The sequence below is a fragment of the Peromyscus californicus genome, unplaced genomic scaffold (genome assembly GCF_007827085.1).
Source record: "Peromyscus californicus insignis strain IS unplaced genomic scaffold, ASM782708v3 Scaffold_6__1_contigs__length_162567912, whole genome shotgun sequence".
Classification (NCBI taxonomy): Eukaryota; Metazoa; Chordata; class Mammalia; order Rodentia; family Cricetidae; genus Peromyscus; species Peromyscus californicus.
Genome location: NW_026294584.1, coordinates 159,340,226 through 159,366,149, shown reverse-complemented (window position 1 = coordinate 159,366,149; position 25,924 = coordinate 159,340,226). Strand labels below are relative to the sequence as shown.

Below are 25,924 nucleotides of genomic sequence, written 5' to 3'. Positions count from 1 at the left end.
ATAGTTACGATGATGCACCGGTCACAGGGAGAACCATTCTACCACCTATGGCAAAAGCCTTCCTCAGTTATTACTATTGCCACATCACTGGGCTTCCTAGACGTTACTCTTTGTTCTTCCACTATGAGATAGGTCAAGCAGACTCATCTTAATTGGTGGCAAACTGACACTGCAGTCAGGCCACTGTCCTGACTGACACTCCCTGAAGCAGGTCCCTCGTCCTTGGCCAACAGATGCTGAAACTCAGCAGGTTATACCTGGGCTCTCTATGGACCAGTGGTAACATTTTCTCAGTATCATTTTTCAGCTTCAATCTGAATAAAAATGTCATTTCAGAGTGTCACATTCACTCCACACACCCCCCCATGAATATTATTGAGATGGATACCATGTGTTAATGACCTAAGATTACCACTGTAAAGGAGATGAAATCATCAACACAACTGGAGAATAAAGAAATGGACTAGGAATAGCTCCAAATGAAACAGGCAGTGCTGAGGACCATGCCATGCAGGGCCATTTTGAAAATTTAAAGTCTACCTTAAAAAACAGGGATGTCAGTAAGGAGCCTTCAGCACAGAGGTGACTTGACATGACTTGTGTGTCTAAAAACTCTCCTGGCTTTCCTGGAGGAACCCAGAGAAAAAAGTCCATCTGAGAACTAGACGGGCAAAGCAGAGAAGTGTGGAAGTGACATTTAGGGCACCATGGGAGGCAGAATCTGCAGGGCTTCTTGAGAGACAGTGCAATAACAGAAGCATGAGGGAGGGGTGTCACCAAGACAATGTCCAGCCTGGGGCGTGAAGGAACTGGCAGATGCAGTGGCTGTTTAGGAAGAACACTGGTAAGAAGGACAAGTTTGATGGTGAGGGTCATGAATTCAGTATTAGCGTTGAGATTTCTGTAGAGCGAAGTGCTAAAATGCTCTTCGGCATATGTTGGTACCAAAATATAACAAGCTAGATTTACATTTTCAAAAATAAAACTGGAAAATGCAATCATGATCAGAGTTTCAGAAGCACTGAGCCTACAAGCTGCTTCTAAAACTGGGAGCCTTCAAACTATTCTCCATGGCCACATTCCTGTCCCACCCCCAGAATATTTTTGGTGAGACCAGTTGCTCTGAGAGTAAAGAAGTCTCACCAGAAAAAGGGTAGGTAGTCAAGATCATGTGACAGACTAATCATCATCCTTCCCTGTTTTGCTACTATAATTTGTTCCCTTCTATAATCTGAACTTTTCATAAAACACCCAATCCATTAAGACCAAAGATTTTCAGACTCCACCCAGACCTACTGAACTAGAAAGTTTGAGGGTGGGGCTGGAAAATTGTGTCATAACAAGTCCATGGGATGACAAGGAAATGCACTGAAGTTCAGAACCACTGACAATGACCAGTCAGGTCTCCTTTGTGTCTGCTTCTATCCATTTACTCTCCACTAAGAGCTCCTTGGCACTTAAAAGCTGCATTCAATATCTGCATACACCTCCTCCAGCAATGCCATCTTTCCTGTGAGATCTCAGGTTTGTATCCACCAAACTTGAATCTTACCCATGCCCTGAGTCAAGTCTGGTGGCACTGCCACCCTGATCCAAGCTTCTTTGGTTCCTACTATGCTGTACCACTCTGAGTACACAGCCTTGATTCCACACACACAACAGAGATCCTGCCTTTTACTGGAGTTCATCACAACATCTGGTTATTCTAGGCCAGTTGTTTCTCAAGGTGATATCAACAAGCAGAAAAATCACCTGGAAGCTAAGTATAGTATACTTGGGAGGCCAAAAGGGAGGATCATGAATCCCAGGCCAGCCTGGGCTACAGAGTAAGACCCTGTGTCAACACACAATTACCTGGCAGGTCCTGTTCTTAATCTATTTAACCAGAAAGTCCTAGGAATAGGGTATGAGAATCCATACTTTCAAGACACATTGGAATTTAATTCTTACAGCTGTGGATGAAACTCATCTTGATAATTAACCTTGGATCAACTGCCTCTGGGTTTAAGAGAACACTGGGATAGACTCTAAACTAAACCTAGGTAACCTAGCACGTGGCCCACTTTTCAAATGCACTCTGTGGTTGTGAAGCTTAAAACAACCACCACGTCCTGTGTTCACTCAAGATTTATCTGTGAAAACTGTGGGCTCATTTTCTTATCACATAGTTTTCCCTGGTTCAAATTTACAGAATTAAATTTCAAGGTTACTGAGCTTTATCTTCAGCCCAGGTATTATAAGACCATCTTGAAGGTATTTTCTGGTCTACTTACCTTGATTTAAGTCATTTGTAAATTGTCAGAGTTTCTACAAGCTTCAGCAAAATGGAAACATGGAATTTCAAGTATGAGGGAAGACATCCAGATAACTACCAAATTGCCGGCAATGTTACTTATAAGTAGTGTAGCATGTCCACCCCAAAACTATCCCAGCCTTAGCCAAGAAGGTTAAACTTGTTCGTAACCAACTGTTCCATGCCCATGAGCTCCACCTTTCTCCACTCCCGTGTACCTGCAGGCAGCCAGTCAAAATAATCGACCCAAAACGTATATAATCGATGCAGAAAAAAGTCAGAGACAAATGATTTTTAACTGGAAAAAAAGAAATGGCTGTAAAACAGAGAAAAAAATGACAAGCTCTTCACAAAAATTATCACTGGGTCTTCTTGAAGCAACTTGTGCCTGTCTTTATCTTGCCAAACACATGCCAATGCCTTTTAATTAAATTTCTACTAGTCCTTTCTAAAATAAGATGCACATAAACTATGGGTGATAGAAACACATGAGAAAACGAACATACACATTCTCACTCGCCCACACATATTCCCGAAGTTTATGAAAACTACTAGCTTGTGGCTAACTTTTCCTCTGTTGAATTTGACAACAGACTTGTCAAATCCCATTTCCAAGGCCCATTTTAAGAAAACAGCTTTAATACATATTCGTGGAAGAAACATACATTGGCTACCACAGGCTTGCAAGAATATTTTTTTGGAAGAACATTTTTAATTGAAATATAATCCACATACAGCAAAAGTTGTCCTTTTAAGGTGTACAGTCCAATGAACCCTGACCATGTTTGCAGCCATGTAACTGCTACCAAAGCTGTTGAGCCTTGTTGCTCAATGAAGGCACCATGTGTATGAGCATGGGGGCTGAGGGCTGTGCAGGCCCCAAATCAGGTATGATTTAAATGTAAAAAACCATAACAGACATCAAAGATTTGGTTGAGAAAATGCAAAGGAGCTTAACTTTATTTTATTTTATGTGAAATTACAATATTGTATATGAATTACCTGAAGTACAGCAAAAATAATTTTACCTGTCTTCCCTTTTTTTATGCACCTATTAGAAAATTAAAAGTTAATGATCACACTTGTGCCTCAAATTGTCTTTTGCTGACAGATGGTTTTTCACCTTGCCTATTTGCAGCAAATACCACACCCGGACCCAGCTCCAGGCAACTACTAACTACCTTGTATCCCTGAAAGATTTGTTTTTAAGAGGATTTAAAATACTTCCCTTAAAATACTTATCCTGTAGTCTCTAATTTTTCTTAAGCATTTTGTGGAGGCTTTTAAAACATAATTTTTAGCATTCATTTTTAAGTTTGCAAGATTTTTAAAAGACTCATCTATAATATTTGTTAATCAGTATCATTTCATTAACCAGCCTCAGATGTACTTGGGGCAGTAAACTGTCTTCCAAGGGATGTGCATGGTGATCCTCAAATGAACGGGGGCCATTGTGCACACACACAACAGCATCTATTCACAGATGCTGCGGGAGATCTGAGGCAAAGGTAGGGAACCTCCCAGAGCTTGATTTTTCTTAGCCTCAGGAAGTGTATGTAGAAAAGGCTTTATTTATGCTAACAGGCTAGGTAGAAATGCACAGCACTGAGCTAGCAGATGTGGGAGGGAAGCAGGAGAAGGGTGTTCTGGCTGGAGCAGGCCTGTGAGGGAGGACTTTGTGGTACTCAATGATAACACCCAGAGACAGGCAGAGCCAGCCAACTGCATCCTGCCTCACTCACCCCAGCCTTGTCTGCTCCCTCTCTGCTTTGCTCTGGACCCCTTTTTACTAAACTGAAAATAAGTATTATTTATAACAGGCGTTCATGCTGCCTGCTACTATTCATAGTCATTTTCACTTACTCTTCAGATACTTTTTACCATATGTCTGATTTTCCAAAATACAAGAAACACTATAGGTAGGTTATCTCCTTCCTGATGCTGTATTTTTGTGGTGCGGAAGACTGAATAGAGGGTCTCACATAGGCTGGGAGTTACATCCCCAGCTCTGAGCCCCTCTTTCTACTAGGTTAACTTGGGAACTAGGTGCCAGTGCCTCTACCTCTAATTAGGTTCCTTCTTAACAGTCAACCTTGGACATTTCTGCCCTCCCTTCACTTCAAACCTATCTCCGCCCTTACCCTCACAGTGCCCTGAGGACTAGACAGAATGAAGATCTGCATTTTAAGCATTTTGCTGCTAGTCTCTTAAGGAAATTTCACTCTTTGGTTTCTTGTTTCCTGGGGAGCCTACATCCTCCCAGTCTTTCTCTTTAAACATTTTTGGTTTCGGTAGAAACACTGCATCCAAATTAGAATGTTGCCAAAGGTAGATCTGTCAGCCATCACCACTGCCCGAGTGTCCAGGGTAGGTAACACTCTTTTCTCCCTCCTACCCAAAAGATTCCTTCTGGTTCTTTCCTCTCAATGGCACAATACACTCAAAAATGAAGTTTCCACAGCGGCTCCCATGCTGTCAGTAGACTGGGTAAGGACACTAACTCTGGGAATTCCTTTACTGTGACCCCCGTAGTCTCAGGTTTTTGCTGTCTGGTGCCATGCTGGCAGGAGCAGACACTAACTTGAACATTCATCCACCATGCTTTTTCAGAGGCAACCATCACATAAACAGAATTATAGTTAATAAATGCACATGATTTTGATACATAACCAGGGGTATGTGTATCTGAAATACTAGGATAAAATAAATCCTTTTCTTCCAGAGGAGGGTGTCACTGCCAATGCAAGGCATTGTATCGAACATCCTACATACAATCTCCAATCACCTCAAAATCTCGCCAAGGAGGATAGCATTATCTCTGTTTTACAGATGAATAAAATCATTTTAAGAACAGGGATGGAGAGATAGCTCAGCAGGTAAGACTGTTTTTGCTGAAGACTCCTGTTAAGTTCGAAGATCCACATCAGGAGGCCCACAGCCAGATCTATAATACTAATTACAAGACCAAGACCCTCTGGCATCTATGTGGTGCACACACATACATCAAATAAATTAGTTTAATAAATAAACATTGCTGCTACAAGTGGCAGGACATAGGGTCTGGAATTTGATAGGCACTCAACTATCAGGTTTTATATATATAAATCCCATATAAGATCAGGCAAGAGGATCACAACTTCAAGGTCAGCCTGAGCTACACACATTCTTCCTGCCTTCATCTCCCAAGGGCAGGTATGTACTACATGGCCAGCTAATATACTACATTAATTTCAAAAACAGCAAAATAAGTGGATAGCCTGCTTTCTTTAGAGACACAGAAACAATAGGAGATCTTAATACATAAAAAGAGACTTGTTACAAGGAATTGCTGAGAAGGTCCGAGATCTGCCATCTGTAATTTAGAGACCCAAGACGGTGACCAGTAAAGCTGTAGTCTGAGTCTGGAAACCTGAGAAGCAGGAGAGTTGAAAGTGTTTACACCCCATCCAAGGACAGGGAAAGGGAAGCTGACGTCCCGCTCCTGGACAGCTGAGCAGCTCAAACTTTCCTTTACAGTCTTCTGCCCTAGTCAGGCCCCACAGGGGAGGGCATCCTGCTTTATTCAGTCCACCAGATCCAATGCTAAACTCATCCAGACACTCAGAAAAATATTAACCACAAATCTAGAAACCCCGTGGCCCAGTCAAATTGACACAAAAATTATAACCATCAAATCAGAAGCTTCCTTCTCTACAAATTTAGGTTTCAAGTCTTATCAAGTCAATGGATCTTAGGAAGTGTTCCAGTTCTCAGTCACTATTATTGCTGGCTTGTGGCCCAAACTACTTTAAGTTCACAGCACACTATCACTGTTAAAAATCTCAAGTTTGATGATGGGTGGTCTTGCTTCAAGAGAAAGTCAGATCACACTGTCTTAGACAGTACAAAATAAGCCAGGCCAGCAAGTGCAATTAAGAAACTAACACAAGAGCCGGGCACATGCCCGCCTTTAATCCCAGCACTCGGGAGGCAGAAGCAGATAGATTTCTGTGAGCTCGAGGTCAGCCTGGTCTATAGAGTGAGTTCCAGGACAGCCAGGGCTGCTGCACTAAGAAACCCTGTCTGGAAAAACAACAAACAAACAAACAAACAAAAAAGAAACTAACACAATAGGGATTGTTGCTGAAGACCCCAAACCCCTGACTGACCAGAGACAAAAGCTTGGGTGTCATGATGGCTTTTTAAGACTCTGAATATGAATAAATTTTATATATATATATATATATATATATATATATATATATATATATATATATAAAACTATTAGCCATGGGTATCTTTTTTTTTTTTCCTTGGAAGCTGGAAATAAGGTCAGTTTCAGGGACTTTCACAACCTGAGCTGTACATTTAAAATGAGGAAAAACGTGTGTGTATATGTGTGTACATGTGCGGAGAGAGAGAAGCAAGAGTGGAGTTCCAGAGGGGAGGAAAGAAGAAGGGAGGGTGGGAGGGAGGTGGGACACAAGAGAGCAAGGGAGGGTAAAAATGAAAACTCCAGATTTTTCTGGGCTCTCTCTCTGAAGCTCTCCTGTTTGCAGGACCACGTTCTCCTCTCCACTGCTCATATTTGGTTTACAGTGCCCTATGTTCATGGGAGGCAGAGCAGCACAGTTTTGCCTTATCCCCTCTTCAGGTGCATAAAAGGAAAGCCTCCTGAGGAGTACCTAGTGTTCTGGAATGCAAAAGTCAAAGCAGAGGAAGCTAGCCCACATGAAACCACGGAAGAACTGGAGGCTTTTTTTTTTTTTTTTTTTTTTTTTTTTTTTTTTTTTTTTTTTTTTTGGTTTTTCGAGACAGGGTTTCTCTGTGTAGCTTTGCGCCTTTTCCTGGAACTCACTTGGTAGCCCAGGCTGGCCTTGAACTCACAGAGATCCGCCTGGCTCTGCCTCCCGAGTGCTGGGATTAAAGGCGTGCGCCACCACTGCCCGGCTGGAGGCTTATTTTTAACCTTCCTTGTACCAAATGTGGTCCTTGTGTAGAGCACTTGCAGCACTAACATGTGTCCTGGAGCATGCGGTTCCCTGAGGAACCAGGACATGGTTTTGCTTGTGGACTGAATCGCTTTACCCAGATGGAAGGAGGAGGTGCATGGAGAACCTCCCCAGAGACAGGACGTGCAGAGGCTAGAGACTAGAGCCTGAAGCATAGCCTGTCTGAATTCAGGTTCTTGAGGATATGGTCTGGGAAGGTGAACATGCACAGAACCACTCCCACCTTGACTCTTCAGAAAAACAGTAATGGTTACAGCCCATGTTCCTTCCAGGATAACTCAGAACTGGGTAAAGGGCTTATCACAAGACCCAGCACACAGTTAAGTGGTCCCCAGTGGCTGGTAAAGTTGGGGCAGTCTGAGAGCCTTGCTAAGTTGTATCTTCTGGACAGTGGAGGAAAGAGCTTCTCCTGCCTCCAGCTAGGCCTGTGTCTTGTATCATGCCATCAACACCCACAGCAATCTAATTTAACAGAACCTAGAAATGGAAGCCAGTCCAGTGGTGAAAACCTAAGTGTGACACGTGGCGAACCTTAACTGCAATCTTAGGGGAGGAAAACATTTGGGGGAAATCTCATGGAACTGATTGATTCTAATGAGTAGAGTTCAGCCTGCTATGATATGTGCACAGAATACTCTGGAATTGAAGGGAAAGGTCCTGTCCCTTTACAGTTTCAGACCATAAACTCGGTTCCTTTGTTGCCATGGTAACCAACGGTCTTGGAACACAAACTTCTCAGAAGCAGTTGGGCTTTATATCACTAAGATGTGGGCCCTGAAGGGTTTCTGACACCCCCACTTATGTCTCGGGAGCTGGAAGCGCCTGTCTCATGTGGGCAGCCCTCATCAGGGAATGACAGAGGCATGGGCATGTGTGAGTGTGTGTGTGTGTGTGGTCCTCCAGCTCTATTTACAGGGGGATCATGGAAAATGCAGAATAAACATACAGTGGGAGGATGGGGGCTTGAATGGCAGTCACCTTTCTAGAAAGCAGTCTGGTATCAACTATTATAAGACTATATATTTGTGATCTCTGGTCCACTCACCCCGTGTACCACTTAATGGACTTAAGTAATCTAATGGTCATTAGTCATCTAAGCTAAGGATTATTAATAAGCCATTTAGTAAGAAATTGATACTACTTGGCTATGTAATTAAAATTATATATTAATGTTAATAGGCTATTTAATAAGAAAATAGTTAAGAATACAGAGTAGCCATATATTATTATAAATTTAATAGTAAATTTCTGTTGATGTGAGAACCACATGTATTTGGATATGTGTATGTATGTACATATGTGCACAGATACATGTATTTATCAAGAAATTGGTCTCCTGAATCTCAGGGTTGTGGACCAAAAGCATACTGAACTCCATCCACACTTTCCTGTCATTTTCAATTTTCCCTTTTCTTTTATGATACACGTTCTCTCAAATACTGTCAAGCGAATGAGGGGTACCAAGAAGAGATGCCCAGAGGGTTGTTGTCACACTGTGAAATGTTTTTACAGAGGCAGAAAGTACAAACAGATGGACTGTACTGTATGGAGTGGGATAGTTCCATAGAGAAGGGATGGCTCACACGACTCTCTTCCCTCTCCAATATCATGTATTAATTTTTTCCTTCTGAAGTTCCCTGAGTCAAGGAAGACATGAGATTGGAGACTCAGCACCATGACAACTTCACCCTCTAGCAGTGACTACAGTAGCACAGAGGACTCTGCTTCTGAATGCCAATCTTACCAGAGCCTGTCGATTGGCCACTACCCCCCTGAGAACACGTTTTCCTATGAGGAGATGTTCTCCTGTGAGGAGGCAGCCTCCATGGATTCTTCCATCCACTTCCTCCCTCCTATCCAAGGTACCTGGGGGACAGAGAGTGTAAGGAGACTCTTCTGGAAACGAGATCAGATGGAGGGTGGCCCAAAGCAGTTCTGCAAGCTAAGCATCATGCTGGCCTGGGATACTGATGTGGGGCCTGACCATGCAGACTCTCTAGCTAATCTGGATTTAAATGGCCACCACCAGTGGATGGATAAGTGGCCAGAAGATAGGACAAAACTGACTCTCTGCAAACTGGATAACCTAGTACAGAAACTCGAGACATTTCTAGAAAAAGAAAAAGGTAGCCAACATGATGGTCATGCACTCCCTGAACCTACTCAGAACAAAGACGTCCACCTGACCAGTACTCCCCCTCCACTCCTTGACATTTGTCAAGACTTGCCCAAGCATAAAACACCAGAAAATGAAGATATCTGTCAGATCCTAGAGAATCCTCCAAAGCTACAGAAAGATGAAGTTGTGGTGAGCACAGAGAAGCCTCCCAGGAGAGCAAGGGGAAGGACTGGGGAAGAGAGGGTTGGACAGTGGAGCCTCACTATCTGCTCTGAGGCAACATGAGTCGCAGGAGACTAGGACAAGGGAGGAAGATGATAGCCAGGAAAGGAAAGAGGGTGGAGCTAGAGGACAAGACACCAAGGACCATGGAGGGAGGGATGAGGGTAGGAGTAGCAAATAGAACCAACAACCATGTAAATATGGTTATATATGTGTCCAAGACAATGGGTCTAGAAGCTCTGCTGTAGTTGGGCTATTTTGGGCAAATGGGCTTGGGTCCTATAAGGGAGTAGACAACAAGCCCACTACTGTTGACACTACATGCATCTAACTCATTTTTGTTTTCTCAACAGGAGATAAGCCAGATAGCTCAAAGCTCCTTGGAGACCTCCCCGGTGCCATCCGCTCAGCAGGAGGATGCTTCTCACTCATATAGTGTATTCTGTCTGAACTTTCGGTGGATCTTCCACTGGCTGAGGACACAAGTCTTCTCCCGATTAAGGAGAGAACACCCTAGCCAGGCCACCACCAGCTGGCACCAGAAGGCAGCAAGTAAGATACATTCTCTTAGAGGCAACAGAATCCAACCCCAAGAATGACTCAAGAATGAGTTCACCTGACATCCCCAGATTTTTAAACTTTTTGAAGTCCCTTGTTTGACAATCCCTAAGAGGTGGTGTGTGTTGTTCTCTCCTCTGCCTCACAAATGAGGACATCAAGACTAGGAGCACATAGGTGGAGTTTCCAATCTTCACATTCCTTCTGAACCAGCCACTTACAAGCAGCATGCTGGGGCACCTGAGAACAAGTGTGCCTGAAGCAGTCTGGTACCACGGATCATCAGAACTGCTGTCTCCATGTTGGAACCATGATCACGAGTGGTAGCTCCAAACCTGCTCAATACCTGCTGGAAGCACAGCCCAAACCATCCTGCCATGGTGGGAGGCTAGTGGGATATATACTGCCTTCTGGAAATGAGGGTATAAGTTAATGAAGAATGAGTAAAACACACATAAAATAGACAAAATGGAGCAAAATACAGCAAAAAGAAGCGGGGAGGGATACTATTTAGGAAGCAAATACTACCTAAGTTTTCTAAGAATGAATTCAGCCTTCTGAATTCAACAAGTATATTTTCAGCTCAAGTCAAAGTAATTTGCTGGGATAAGACACAGATAACAGAGATCTGTGATTATTGAGGGGAAAAAACAAAACAAAACAAACAACCGGGGATTACTGGGCAGGAACTACCATTTTCACTAGGTCTACGCCTCACCTATACAGAAGAACAAGACCACTTCTTTAATAAGATTTCTGGTTTCCTTGTACTCCTTCTAACCTCTGGAATTATGTGGCATGTCATATACCAGAAATAAGACAATGAATTCAGCAATAGGAAATATTCTAGCATTCCTCATCCATTTTAGTCCAGTAAGCTGTAAGTCCGACTAAAGCAGGTCTTCAGTGCCAAATATGTGGGGAAGGGGTGGGTCTGGCCACTGCAAGTAACAAAAAGAGTAAGCTCTTTGTGCAAGTGGTCACTGGAAAAAAACGAGTTTGGCTGAACCCTCAAGTCTCCTGTAGAGTTACTATAATTTTCAGGAACATGCTAATCTCATTAATCAATAGATTTTAGGATCTATTACCTTATGACTGAAAACTAAAACCATTCCTTCGAGTGTGTCTCAACCTCGAAGTTTCAAGGCTGCTTGAATTAGAGGGGTATAACTTATGCAATCATATTCTAGAATTCATAATACTGTAATAATCTTGAATATAGCATAAAAATTGATTAAACTTAAAAGTTATTCAACTCTCTGCAAACACAAGCATGCCATGTTAATGTGACCATATTACAGTAATCACCTATGAAAAGAACCCAGTAAGGTGTGTGGGGTGATCTGTCAATAAACAAGGGTAAAATCTTTTTTTTCAAGACTTTAAGAATAGAATGCAAATTCATGGTTCAAGAGCAGGCATGAATTCAAAGCTATTTAGACACAAGAACATCTTCCAGGCATGCTGGCAGACACCTTTAGTCCCAGCACTTGGGAGGCAGAGGCAGGCAGATCTCTGTGAATTTGAGGCCAACCTGGTCTACACATCCAGTTCCAGGATAGCCAGTTACATAGAGAAACTATGTTTCAAACTCCCCCAAAAGACATAAGAATAAAAATGAAGCCAATGCTAACTGAATACCTAGAGAATGCTAAAGCTCTAGCTTCAATATTAAAAATGGATATTGTTAGGAAGGATAATCAATTTGTTCAAAAGCACACTGTTTCATTGTGAACTGCAAGTGAAGAATTTACATAGCACATGTATCTAATTCCAGGATGACAGGTGGGTTTTATGTTGCACTGCTTGCCATGAGTCTTTTCCTGCTACCCCACTAAGTCCCCAGCAAACAGAACAATGGTCAGCTTTCAGAAGAAACAAAATCCCCATCAGATAACACTGCTGAATGAACGAGCCCATCTTCAGCCAATGGGTGCAAAAGCCCTTGGATAAATTCCCTAGAAGATGATTAGCCTAGATCAAGAAGTCCCCTTGCTAAACAATTTCCTTCTTACCCTATCTTTCAAACGAACCTTGTGGATTTAATGTCATTTTATCTCAGTATAATACACTTGATAAAGAAACTACTTCCGAGACACTTAGGGCATTTCTCCAGTTTTGAGGCTTTAGAAAGAAAACTAATCTCATTAACATTCTCTGTTCAGGGAATCAGAATGGTGATCAACTTGCATTCTTGTCTACCTCAATATCCACATTTTAAGCTTAAAAAAAAAAAACTTCTAAAATAAAAAGAGCAGACACACACACACACACACCTATAAAACTTTAAAGTATAAAGTACAAAACTTTAAAGTATAGTTTTATACTTTATATATATATATATACTTATATATATAAGTATATATATATACTTATATATATAAGTATATATATATATACTTATATATTAAAGTATATATAAACTATAAAACTATAAGCCTACTCTCACAGAAGAAGAGATAGTATGCAGGTGTCCCAGTGCTTAGTTCCATCTGCTTAGTCTTTGGGGTCTTAGTTCTCCCAAATAGGGTAAGGGATGAAAAACACTTTTTATCAGTAAAGAGGCATCAGAACTTCCATTTGTATCATATTGCAACATAGCAATTTCATTCACATAAGAATCAGAAAGAGACACTAAAGTCACTGGGCAAAGGGCTGTCAGGGAAGAGCATACACGAGTGGTCCAAGAGTCACCCTCAAGCGGAAAACCACCTAGCCAACATCATACACTTTCAAGAGAAGCAGCGCAGACTGGCCAGCAATGTTAAACCTGAATCTCACCACAAGAACAGCAACAGTCAAATGAATCTTAGGTTATAGAAAGTTCTACTAGACAACTTTGGGAAGTAAACATGTTAGCATCACAAAACACAATACATATATATACACACACACACACACACACACACACACACACACACACACATATGTGTGTGTGTATTTAATTTTTAATTTAAAAAGGCAGAGAGACGCCGGGCGGTGGTGGCGCACGCCTTTAATCCCAGCACTCGGGAGGCAGAGCCAGGCGGATCTCTGTGAGTTCGAGGCCAGCCTGGGCTACCAAGTGAGTTCCAGGAAAGGCGCAAAGCTACACAGAGAAACCCTGTCTCGAAAAACCAAAAAAAAAAAAAAAAAAAAAAAAAAAAAAAAAAAGGCAGAGAGACATGACAGGTCATAATGGAGACTACAGAGACATAAAGGCCAACTGCTATTCGTGATCTCTGACTGAATCCTTGATCAAATCCACAAAGCTAAACAAAACTTAGGTAGAGGGTGTTTTCATAACATCTAGGAAAAACCTAAATGTGGACAGTATATAATATGATTGAGTAGTTGTATTAATCAGGGTGCTCTAGAGGAACAGAACTTATAGGGTGAATTGTATTTATTCTCTGATATATATATATCTCTGATATATATATATAAAATGAATGGCTTACAGGCTGTGGTCCAGCTAATCCAACAATGGCTGTCTACAAATGGAAGGTCCAAGAATCCAGTAGTTGGGCTGGATATCTCAGCTGGTCTTCAGTATATACTGGAATCCTAAAGAAGTAGGCTCTAATGCCGGTGAAGGAATGGACTTGCCAGCAAGAGCGAGAGAAGCAGCAAAGAGCAAGCTTCCTTCTTCCATGCCCCACCTCACAAAGATCTGGATTAAAGGTGGATCTTCCTACCTCAAAAGATTCAGATTAAAAGTGGATCTTCCCACAATTCAGATGATTTAATTAAGAAAATAATCCCTCACAGGTGTACTGAACTGCATGAGTTTTAGTTAATTCCAGGTGTAGTCAAGTTGACAACCAAAATAGCCATCATAGTAGTTATCAACAGATGACATGATTGAATTTCCCAAGTTAGAGAATAGAGTGAATAGAGTGATTAAGACTTCCTCTTCACTTGCTGTGAATTCTGAGGAAGTTACTTGACATCTCTGTGCTTTGTTTCTTCATCTATAAACTGTAACACTAAAAGCACCGACCTTAAAAAAAGAAGCTGTAATGAGTACTTAGTCTAAGTACTAATGGCACATATATTTACAGAGTTTAGAGGCTGCTAACTGCTGTCACATAACACCCTTATTCTAAGAAATCTGTCACATCTGCTGGTGGCCAGAGAAGAAAATTCAAGTAAAATGGCACCTTGTTTCTCCACAGTCCCTCCCAGTACACCTTGTTATTATGGTCTCAGACCTGTGGCCAGAGCCTCACAGCATGTGTTTCTACGAGCTCCTGCCTCAGGGCCTTGGCTCATGCTACTTCCTCTGTCAGGAACTGCCCTTAACTTTGCCTCATCTTCAGTCCACTTTGCTTCTCTGTTCTCCAAATGTATCCTTCAAGGCTCAGGCTAAACTCAAGTTATGCTACAGAGCAGGTTTGGGGCACAATCCCATCTCCCTTATATCTTTAAAGCATTTGTTTTTGTCAATGCACATTTTACCCTTTCTTGTAGAAATCAGAACAGAAACACATGTCCATGTCTTTCTCTCCAGCAGACAAAGGCTCTGTGTTCTGCTTATCTCTGCATGCTCCAAAGCCCCTGACCCAGTTTCTCATACAGAGGCTCCATGATAAACCTTTGGTGAAATGAATGGTTAATCTGCAGGAAACAATTTAAGTAAGATAAGATCTGGGATGGAATGTCATTTCCTTTCACAACCTTTAGCTAGCTTCTAGGGGGGATTGCATCTGTGCCTCAGCCACATGATCTGTATAGCTGGACTATTGGGGGAGGGTAATTCATGCCCAACAACTGGGGTCACTTTACTCACATGTCTTACTAACATTTTGCAACCCAAAACTACTACTCTAGGTTGGGGGAGGTGGGGCGTATGGACATCACTGATTGCCCACATGTATATTCAGGTTATGGAGGCTCTGCCTTTTGGTTCAGCTTTGCCCTCATGCTGTGAAATTCCCTTCCCAAGGTGTATCCTGAAGTTGTTCACACTGGTGTGCTTTTCATTGAAGATTTTACTATTTCAAGGCACCAAGTTTGGTGCTGAAAGGCTGCCTGATATCCCTAAGTCAAGAAAGTTGAGAAACCAAGGGGACAAACAATATGCGTTTTAGCCAAGTTTTGTGCAGGCTTGTGTCAGAATGCACTTGGCTATGTACTCAATGTTAATGATTCAACTATTAAATAGTGTCTAAACAGAAACACATAAAACAAGGTTAAGTACTAACTGGTTGACAAAAATGTTGTGACCAAAGGCTGGCAGGAAATTAACTCTATAGTTCCTCTAAGAAAAATTCCATGTTAGTTCTCGTTCATGCCAGCCTTACAGAGAATAACTTCCTTAGGTGACAAAAGACAAGAACCACTAATTACATCAGGTCTGGAGAGCATAACCTCACCTCCCGAGATTAGGCCAGGCCACAGACTGAGAAACAACACCCAGCCCTCACTCACAGCCTTCAAAAAAGAGCTTGCTGTTTTCCAGGCCATATGGCCAAGGGTACTGTGGGCTGGGGGTGTGCTGTTTTCTCTTGTGAGAAGGTTCATGATTGGAGGCCTGCCACTCTTATCATTTCCTGCTTGGTGCTCTGGTGTCAACTTTTCCCAACCTCAGGGAGGCCCAATGTGAGTGAAAGGCCACTGATAAAACCAATACAGAACACAGTAAGGACCCAGCTTGTCACAAATGCACCATCCTAGCAGTATCTGCCATTCTGCTTGCCAGGAGACCCTGGCATGTATCCCAAGCTCCACAGAATAAACATAGTCATCAAAATAATTGGCCAAGGAGCTAAAGAGGACTCAGGTTCAGTTCCTAGCATCCACAGGGTAGCCCACAACCATCTGTAACTCCAGTTCCAGGGTATCCAAAACCTTCATCTGACCTACATAGGTACCAGGCACACATGTGGTATGCATACTTATATACACACAGGCAAAACACACATACACATGAAATAAAAATAAATCTTTAAAAAAAAATTAAAAAGATAATTGGCCAAGCAAGCAACATGGTACAAGCTTGTAATCCCAGCAAAGAAGGAAGCTGAGGATGGAAATTTATGAGTTTGAGGCCAGCCTGTGTGACACAGTGAGTCTTTGTCTCAAAACCCAAAAAATAAAAGACCTCAGCTGAGGTTTTTGTGCCAGTCATTGACACATATGCTACTTCTTAGATGATAATTATTATACTAATAGTTTCATTACTTATGTATATAATTTTTAATATATAATTTTTTTCCTTTGCTGCTGGGGACCAAACTGATGGCCTTGTGCATGCCAGGTAAACTTTCTACATCTGGGCTGCACACACAGCCCAGTAACAGGGTGATGTTGTCATTTTGAGACAGTGTCTTATTATATAAGCCAGTCTGGCCCCATACTCACTATCCTCCTGCCTCAGCCTTCCAAGTATTGATTACAGGTGTGTACTACCATGCCTGGCTCCTCTACTACTATTTTTTGCTTGTTGAGAAAGTCCAGATGCATTCCAGTTGCCCATGGCTACGTTTGCCTGGCTCATCCTATAAACTTCCTCCTGTCTCAGAGTATGAGGATCTACCTGTCTTGTAGCTCAAGGCATCCCTCCATCCCTGAGTCACTGATAATTGCATTTTTGCACAGTCCTGGATCTGAGTCTTTGTTGAATCCCTTGGCACCTTCTGTCTTTGGTAGCCAGTTCTGACACAAGGGATTTTCCTAGGACAATTCAAAGTCTCACCTGTCTGAGCAAACAATACATTATACAATTTTCCAAAACTTATGAATAATAAGGCAATTCAAATCCCACCAAGTTATCAAAGACCTTCAAGAATGCCTCAGAAGCCACATGACCCTAGGTCAGAGCTAACCTCCTCTAGTAGGAAACAACTTAAATGCCAAGGCACAGGAAGCTGGCTTCCTTGCTTCAGGAATCCCATGCTCAGAACCAGAGGCATGAGTGGAGGGTTCTGCCCCATGTCCTAGCTCTTCTCAAAATCTAATGCTTATTTGTTGAACAAAACCGGCATCCACATGCAGAACTGTTGAAAAGCTTCCAAGCAAGCTGACAGGCCAAGGCAAAGAGAAGGAACAGCTAATCAAAGAACAAGAGTAAAAAAAGTTAGGTCCAAAGTAAATATAGTACAAAATGCCCAGAATAGCCCAGAAAGACAGCTGATGACCTTTTCTCTAAAATCTAAATATCACAGTGTCAAAAGCCCTGACTATCTAAGGCTGAGCCAGAATTACTACCACAGGGAGGAGTAAAGTAAAAACCACATAAACAAGCAAATCTGACAATTTGCATTTTGGTACAAGTGTAAACGAGGAGGACATTATTGTACTATAGTTAGCCAGGAATTATACACCACCACCTCAAAGCTGCCATAATTTCTACAGAGATACCGCCTACGACTTGCTACGTAGAGCCTCCTGGTTCTGAACTACCACAACTCCTCAACACTGAAGCTCTGGGGTTTTATCAGAAAAGGCTCATGGGCACGAAAAGCACAGTGTAGACCCAGGGGAGAGAGTCTCCATCCTTTGATCACGATGCACAGACCCTTGGACTGCTGCTAAACCACTTACATCTACCTCCCAGTTTTCTACTTCTGAAGCAATGGAACGCCCTGGCTCACTGAAACCCTGGTGTGGGAAACACTTGCCCTTAAAGGAAGGAAGAAATGAAGGAAGGAAGAAGAGAGGGAGAGAGTGAAAAGGAAATTCACAACTAGCAGCCATTACATAGAAAGTATGGTCTTCTAATTAAATAAATGCATGAAGACCTGAGAGGAAAGTTCTCTCTCCCTCCTTCTCTCTTTCTCTCTCTCCCCAACTCTCAGTTTGTTAAACATGCAAGCTGTTTTTTTCTCTGTCTGCAGCAATACTCTAGCACACTTGTCTCATACAGACAAAAAAGGAATTCCTAATCACTGTTGAAATGTCCTAAGAAACTGAAGATCTAGAAAAGACTCCTACAGCTTTGGCAAGATAAGCATATAGCACTTGAATTTCTCAAACTCTAGCCACACCCACAAGTGTATACTTGAAGAGGTAAAAAGACCAACTAAATTTCCATTTGATTATAAAGAGGAGCCTAGGTGTCTGGTAGGCAAGATCTTAGGTATGGAAAATCTTTTGAGTTACACCATGAGAAGTTTCTCATTCTGACCAGGAAAACACCAGACAGAGCACTGTGACCAATGTTCAGGTGGCGCTGCCATCCCAACAGCACAGGTGACATCTTGTATGGGCCCTCAACTGGCTCTGGTTTTAGGATTTTCTTTTCAGATTCTAGAATACCTGCGAGGACTTTACCAATGGATTATCCCCAATCCAAAAATCTATAATCACAAATGCTCCAAAATCCAAAATTTAGCCACTCTCAAGAAGTTTTAGGTACTGGAACACTTGAGATTTCAGATTAAGGATGTTCAATCTTTACTTTTGTTTTTTGCTGTTGTTGTTGCTTGTTTGTTTATTTTAGTTTTTGTTGGTGGTGGTTTGGTAAAATGCACTTAAATTAGGTATGCTTGGTCTACACAAAGCAGTTAGGAGATAGGAACTTCTGCAAGAACTATGAAGAAAAGGACACAAAGAACAGAGTCATGGGTGTGCTTTCCTTGGGGGAATGACACATTTCAGAGGCTACACACTGCCTGTTAACATCAAAGTTCTACACAGAGACACAGGCAGGTCTGTGTGGGTGGAAACCATCCAATCCTAGAACCTTTCTTAAACCAATGAAGAGATGGTATAGGTAGACAGGGCCTACCTCATTCTTACACATGGTTCCAGCCATCCCCAAAAGTATACCCAGGTACAACAGGCCACAACTGTCCTCAAGAAAGCAAGAACCAGTGTCATGGAGGAGAGACTAAGGCATTAATCATGCTCTTAGGCAAATAAACAATAGTGCATCAATATCCAACCTGCAAGAATGCCTCCCAGGCCAAACGGACAAATGCTACAGGGTTTCAGTGCTTCCCTGTGCTGCTCCTGCTCTCAGGCTCAGACAGCCATGTGGTTACGTGAAAACACAATCTAATACTTATTTGTATATTTTTTAATTCCATGTAATCTAATATTTCAATTTAATTTTTTTCTGGAGATGGGGACAAGTTATGTAGTCCAATATAGCCTCAAAAACAGAATCCTCCTGTCTCAACCTCCCAAGTACTAGAATGCCAAACATGCTACACCTACCCCTTAATGCTAATACTTAATTTTATTTTGGAGATTTGTTGTTGTTATTGTTGTCTGAGACAGGGTGGCTCTATGAAGCTCTGGCTATTCTGGAACTTGCCATGTAGACTAGGCTAAGTAACTCACAGAGATTCACCTGCCTCTGCCTCCCAAGTGCTAGGATTGGGACATGCATCATTACACCAGGCAATGCTGGTATTTTAAATAACGCTCTTAAACACTTGCTTCTAGCTGGGCAGTGGTGGCACATGCCTTTAATTCCTTGACAGGCAGAGACAGGTGGATCTCTGTGAGTTCAAGGCCAGTCTGGTCTACAGAGTGAGTTCTAGGATAGCCAGGACTACTTCACAGAGAAACCCTGTCTCGAAAAACAAAAAACAACAACAAAACCACTTATTTCTTCAATATTTAAACAACAAAACAAACCCAACATTTATAGGGAATATTCTTAACCGTGTGACTACAATGTGGGAACTGAAAATTTAAAGACAGACATAAGCCTTCCAGCCATGACAACCCCCCAAAAAACATGCCTCTCACAAAGGACCTCCTTCATCCCTCAGCATAAGAGGAAAGGAAACACAAGAAGAGCCTCTGCAGAACCCTGATTCCTACTTCATGGATGTGAAACCCTAAGATGCAATAAAATCACCATGATCGTTAGCCCTGCACAAATGGTAGACCTATATGTTAACTGTTCTACTGTCTTCTGTCATCCTACAGAAAGATGTTCCTTCAGGAGAACACATACTAAAAGCAACCACCCTAATAAACACATTCTGGACATTAAATAAATAAGTACAAAGTACATAAACCTAAGTGTAGCTTCCATAATCCAACCACACCATACATGGATATGGAATGACTTTTATATCCATTATTTAATTCAGACAAAAATATACACACCCTTTAATGAACAAAGCACATGTGTTGGAGCTGGCTAAAGTAATATCAGTGTGAAATGGACTTACACACACTCATAGAGCCATGCATCACTTACAGTCTGTTGGCGAATACAAGTTGCAACATAAGACCACCCTCTCCCTTACAGTCACAAGAACTTCTGATCCTGGACAGGCATGAGAGAGAAGCTAACATCAAGAAAAACAAGTGCACACACACAACTCAGTGTTACATCTAGTGGGGTCACATACTCCACCTCTGCTTCTCTCTCAATCTAAACCAAATCCCTGGTTTCTACATAGGAAGAAATGGAGGCCACACAGTAGAGAAGTGAGAGCTGGAGTTGGAGGCTCACAGTCACTGCTCCTTCTGACTCAAGCACCTCGACAAGTTCCCTTCTCACACTAGAATAGTTTGTTAGATCATGAACTCATTGGGGGAACAATCATACTTCACATGTGCCACAGCTCTAACAGAGGTGGACGCCCCTGACTATGGCTGGCTGAAAAGACACCTCAGACTGGCTATGGTCTGCAGAGTCAGTCACTCTCTGAGACCCTCACCAAAACCCTGACCCATCAAGACACTACAAAATGTCCAGCAAGAGTTAAGAGTGTGATGCCTTAAATGACAATGTGCAAAATGATCCTGCTTCCCCCTCTGAATTCAGCTCCAATGGCCTCTTGAGCTAATACAAGTAAACAAGTCAATGTATTCCTGATAATACAGAATCAACTTCACTATTTGAGCCACTCAGTCCCAACCACATGGATCTGAGCCCCACATTGGGCGCCACTTATTACGATCAATCCACGTGAGTCTATTAAATGGGGAACAGAATTTATTAAGATATGAATTGAGGAAATACACTCACGAATACAGAATGGAGTAGACAGCTGAAGTTGTCCTTTGATCTGACCGGGAGTAAATCCACCTCGCAGGCAGGAGCAGAGAGAAGTGGCATGTGACCCTCTCCAACTCCTTATAAGAGGTAACATACAACGGCAGGAAGCACCGCCTCCTTTGGGCCATAGAGCCCAAGGTCATGGGCAGAGCAAATACCACTACAAACAAGTAAAGTCTTCAATGGTGGACCCTGTTGAGTGACACACCAAGGACACAGGGAAAGTGTTTCCCTACATCTTTCCTCTGCAGCTTAAGGTTTTGGCTAGCTTTCCACATGCTTAGTCTCATAATTTTTTTAAAAGATGAAAATTACTAAGTTGTATTAGATATTCAGATAGTTGACATTAGTAACAAGAGTGAGAGTGCACCAAGGATAATGACTACGGTGGCAGTGTGCACACTGGTAACACTTCTGCACTAAACTGGAACAGTAAATTTATGGGGCGTGATAATATACCCATTTCACTGTTGAGGAGGCCAACCAAGGGGTCATGGGATGAGAAAAAGTGGAGCTGAGATCTGAAGGCAGAACCCCCTCAAAACAAAGCTCTATAGCTCACACTGGTTATGAAAACTACATTCCCTAGTTCAGTAATTTTATTCAGTTACTTCCTGGCTGAAGATTCATACTTTAGAGACTGTGTTTCAAAGCTTTCTAAAGACAAAAAACAGACCTTGTGAGCTGGTTCAGAATGTACTTTCAAAGCTCCTTCTGAGCTCTAGCCAGCTGCGTCAGACCCATTTTCATTTACTCACCTCCCTCATCGGGTCTTACACACCAAGTCCCCCTCTGGGATGTCACTTTCCCAGACTCTTGATCTGGTGCACAGAGTATTGTGACAGTTTCTAGGGCAGTCCTGATACATCTCTCTCTAGAATCTCTTTTTCCTCTGCAATCCCTTTCTATGCCCTACAAACAAAATGTGTCTGTGCCAAGGGACCAGCACATACACACCAGAGAAGACTTCTACCTGGCTATGCCCCAGAAGACCAATGAAAACATCTGTTCCTGCTGAATATGATGTCAGAGCATCACAGGGAAGTAGGCATATCACTTGGCCACCAAAAGTCAACACCCCTGCTTCCAAAGAAGTCTAGTTTTACACCACTCCACAGAACCTACATTGCTGAGTGATCCCTGAATGACAACCTATGTCAAAGAAATAATTAAAATAATTAAATAATTATTATTAAGAAATAATTAAAAGGTCAAAACTGAATATTGGGCCTTGAAAGACCATGTTACAGAGAGTTAAGGGAAGACTGTCCATGGATCTCTGTAGCCTTGAGATAGCTAAGATGCCTCATGGTGTTTGAAGTTTCACACACAGAGGAAAGAAGAACACACATCCTCACAAATAGCTTAGCAGTTAAGAATACATACTGCTCTTGCAGAAGACCTGAGTTGGGTACCCAGTACCCATATTAGAAGGCTCACAACAGCTCGTATCTCTAACTCTAGGGAATCCAACACCCCCTTCCAACCACCATAGGCACTGTACACACATGCACATACTTCTCCTTGCCCATAGATATACACAAAATGAAAATGAAAAATAAGGAGCTGGAGAGATGGCTCAGCAGTTAAGAGCACTGACTGCTTTTCCAGAGGACCAGGTTTGATTCCCAGAACCCACATGTTGGTTTACAACTATCTATAAGCCCAGGTCCAGGGATCCAATACTCTCTTCTGGCCTCCCCAGACACCAGGATCTCAAATTGTGGACAGACATACATGCAGGCAAAACACGCATACACACAATATAAGATTCTAGTCACAGATTTTAAAGGCAAGTAAAACTACCCAAAGACACCAGAAGTCAGGACACAGTTATTCTTGGGAACGCAAAGGCAGGAGACCCGCAGCACCAGTGATTGTTAACGGAGATGCTGCTTACTCAAATGGGTTCACCGATGACATCGTGAGGACATGTACTTGGTCTCTGTGTATGTGTGAAACTTCAAGCCCTTGGGAGGTCAGTTTCTCAAGGCCACAGAGATCCAGGGACAGTCACCTCTTAACTCTAACACAGAATAATGTTTCTCTTTCCTTCCTCCCCCCCCTCCCTCTCTTCCTTCCTGTCAGGGTTTAGAAGGAGCAGAATCACATTTCTATTAAGATCACAACCCAGAAGATGCCAGTGTCCTGCCACCACCATGACAGGAATGGCATTCTATCACTACTGAGCATATGGAAGTCAAAGACAGATGATAGTGCTGTGTCCACATTCACCATCCGGAAAACTGACAGTACACTCTGACCCTCAGCATCCTCCCTTCTCTTAGCCACTGAAATATCTACTATTTACTAGTCACTAGCTACCTGGTGATGAGGTAACAGGAACAGAGAAGTGTTTGGCATAAAGTAAAAATATAGGAGAAGAACTTACAAAGTAAGTCTAAACAAGTCAATCCAATGCTTACCACCTAGCGGAAATTCAGCAACAGTATTACCACTTGGTAAGAGGAATGGGGAGAAAGGAGGCCAGTAAGCCACTTGAAAATGCTTCCTCAGCCTGCGGGGTCACCAAAGGGTCAACAAGCCTCACTCCTATGGACAAGTCAACACAGGGCATGAAGGCAAAGGGCAACAAAGCACCAGAGAAGGAAGAAGGTGGTGCCTTTGATATGCTACCAGGCCTGTGTTTTCCTGCTGGATACCAGATGAAGACTGGCTTGCTGACAGCAGGGAGACATGCCTAAGCCTGCACAGCCCATTTTTGTCATGCTGCTCTTAGAGTTTAGAAGTCCATAAGGAGGGGGTGTGCTGTGAGTTCTCAGATGTGATGTGTAGACTGCTAACTACAGGTATAAGGATATCAGAAATGAACAACTATGGGGTAAGCCTACTCACTTTAAAAAAAAAGAACAAACAGATTAAATGCTGATTTTTCTAAGCTCTTCTAATCTCGCATGTCCTTAGCAAACTGATCCATAGAGGTTCTGTACTGAAAAGAAATAAAAAATCATGTTAAAACAAATTTCAAATCATAGCACAGCAGGAAAAATGGGCTTAGACTGGGTAAACCATTATATAAACAAAGCACATCAAGCTCATATCACAGGAGCTATTAAAAAAACAAGAAAATCTGTATGAAGACTGCCTTCCACCTTACTCCTTTTGTACATCCAGCATCTCCTTCTCTGTCCCTGTGGCTCCGTGTTGCTGCTATAGACAGCCTCAAATATTCCTTAAAGACAGATTTTCTGCGGAAACCATCACCATTCATTTTTATAACCAAAGTATTCAGCACTATGTTAGTTATAATACATTTGTTAGTCTTTATCTGCCCAGCTATTGGTTCCAGGACCCCCTGCTAGATACCAGAATCTCAGGATGCTCAAGTCCCTTATATAAAAGGGTCCAGAATTTGTATATGGTCCAAGCTCACCATTCTGTATATGTCAAATCATGTCTAGGTTATCTATAATGCTTATTACTGCGTAAACATTATGTAAGCTGTTGTGCTGTTTAGAACGCAGCCTCTGAAACCATATAGGATCACATAACTGAATGTAGAGTCATGCAAAATGTGGCAGCAATAAAAGGTTTCAGAATGCACAATGATCAAAAGCCAATTCAAATTCAAACGTAACAAATTTAAGTGTTTCTGGCAGTTCATGCATGCTGTGTGACCTCAACAATGAATGCACAGCTCACTCTTTGAGCCAAACATGCCCTCACACTATGGCATAGCTGTAAGCATGGATTGAGACACCTCAGCTCAGATTCAGGATTTTTTTAATAAAATCAATTTATTCTAATTAACATACACACAAACCCATGGCTAGTTTAAGGAAGCCACTCAAGCACATGCCCACCTTCAAACTCTATGCATCTCAGTGAACTTCTACAGAGTTAGAACGGCCAGTCCAAAGCCATGGAGTTTAGGGTTTTACACTTTCACTGTTAATTACACGCTTATTGACTTAATACAAATTAAGAATAAATTTTAGGTCAAGAAAGCAGTTTGGAAACACAAGCACCTTGGTGTAATTCACTTTTCTGTCTTCCTCTGTGTGTGTTTTGTTGATGTAGTTCAACAGTCTTTCACAATAAAAAGTTTCCTTTTAAAAGATTAAAGTTGCCGGTCAATGGTAGCACACGCCTTTAATCCCAGCACTTGGGAGGCAGAGCCAGGCAGATCTCTGTGAGTTTTAGGCCAGCCTGGTCTACAGAGTGAGTTCCAGGACAGGCTCCAAAGCTACACAGAGAAACCCTGTCTAGAAAAAAAAAGATTAAAGTTTAAAAAGACTATTGTATGTTATGAACCAAAGAGATTTTGCCATACATACAAAGCTTTCTGTTCTTGTAGAGCATAATGGCTTAGTTATGAAAACAAAGACCTTAATATTTTCTTACCACCATTCCTCAGCACAGAAGTAGCAAATTAGTATCTTTGGATTGTATTGTGCTAGAATGTTTGGTTTTTTTAAATTTCTGTTTGAATTGCTCGCTTTTCATCTTTTTAACTGTTAAAATAAATTTTGATAGAATTAGAACACAATTTTCAAGTTTTTCTTAAATAGCCCTAAACATACTTCCACTGTTTTATTTCATACATTTATGCAAAGTAGCATTCTCAGCTCTGAAGATTATAAAGTCATAATGTTCTCCAGAAGCAGAAGGGTCACAAGTTCAATGCCAGCCTGTGCTACTTCACAAGGTTCAGGCATCCTGGGATGAGTGAGATCATCTCTGAAAATAAAATACTAATCAACTGAAAATGTTAAGATGCCCAATGTCCTACAATGTCAAATATTGAGCCATCCATTTTTTTTGTTTGT

The 25,924-nt window shown here is 41.9% G+C and overlaps 2 protein-coding genes across 10 annotated transcripts in view; one reads left to right on the top strand and one right to left on the bottom strand.

Moving 5' to 3' along the window:
• The window catches only part of Ppfibp1 (PPFIA binding protein 1), a 152,909-nt gene that overhangs the window by 79,704 nt on the left and 47,281 nt on the right, over positions 1 to 25,924 (bottom strand). The window lies entirely within an intron of this gene.
• Positions 8,844 to 10,879, top strand: CUNH12orf71 (chromosome unknown C12orf71 homolog). The gene is made up of 2 exons (XM_052719327.1): positions 8,844 to 9,592; positions 9,979 to 10,879. Exons 1-2 carry the CDS (start codon positions 8,960 to 8,962, stop codon positions 10,222 to 10,224), a joined length of 879 nt encoding a protein of 292 aa, XP_052575287.1. The 5' UTR covers positions 8,844 to 8,959; the 3' UTR covers positions 10,225 to 10,879.

Coding starts and splice junctions, on each gene's coding strand:
- CUNH12orf71 (XM_052719327.1), top strand. CDS start 8,960: ATGACAACTTCACCCTCTAGCAGTGACTACAGTAGCACAGAGGACTCT. Junction 9,593..9,978: donor TACAGAAAGATGAAGTTGTG/GTGAGCACAGAG, acceptor TTTTCTCAACAG/GAGATAAGCCAGATAGCTCA.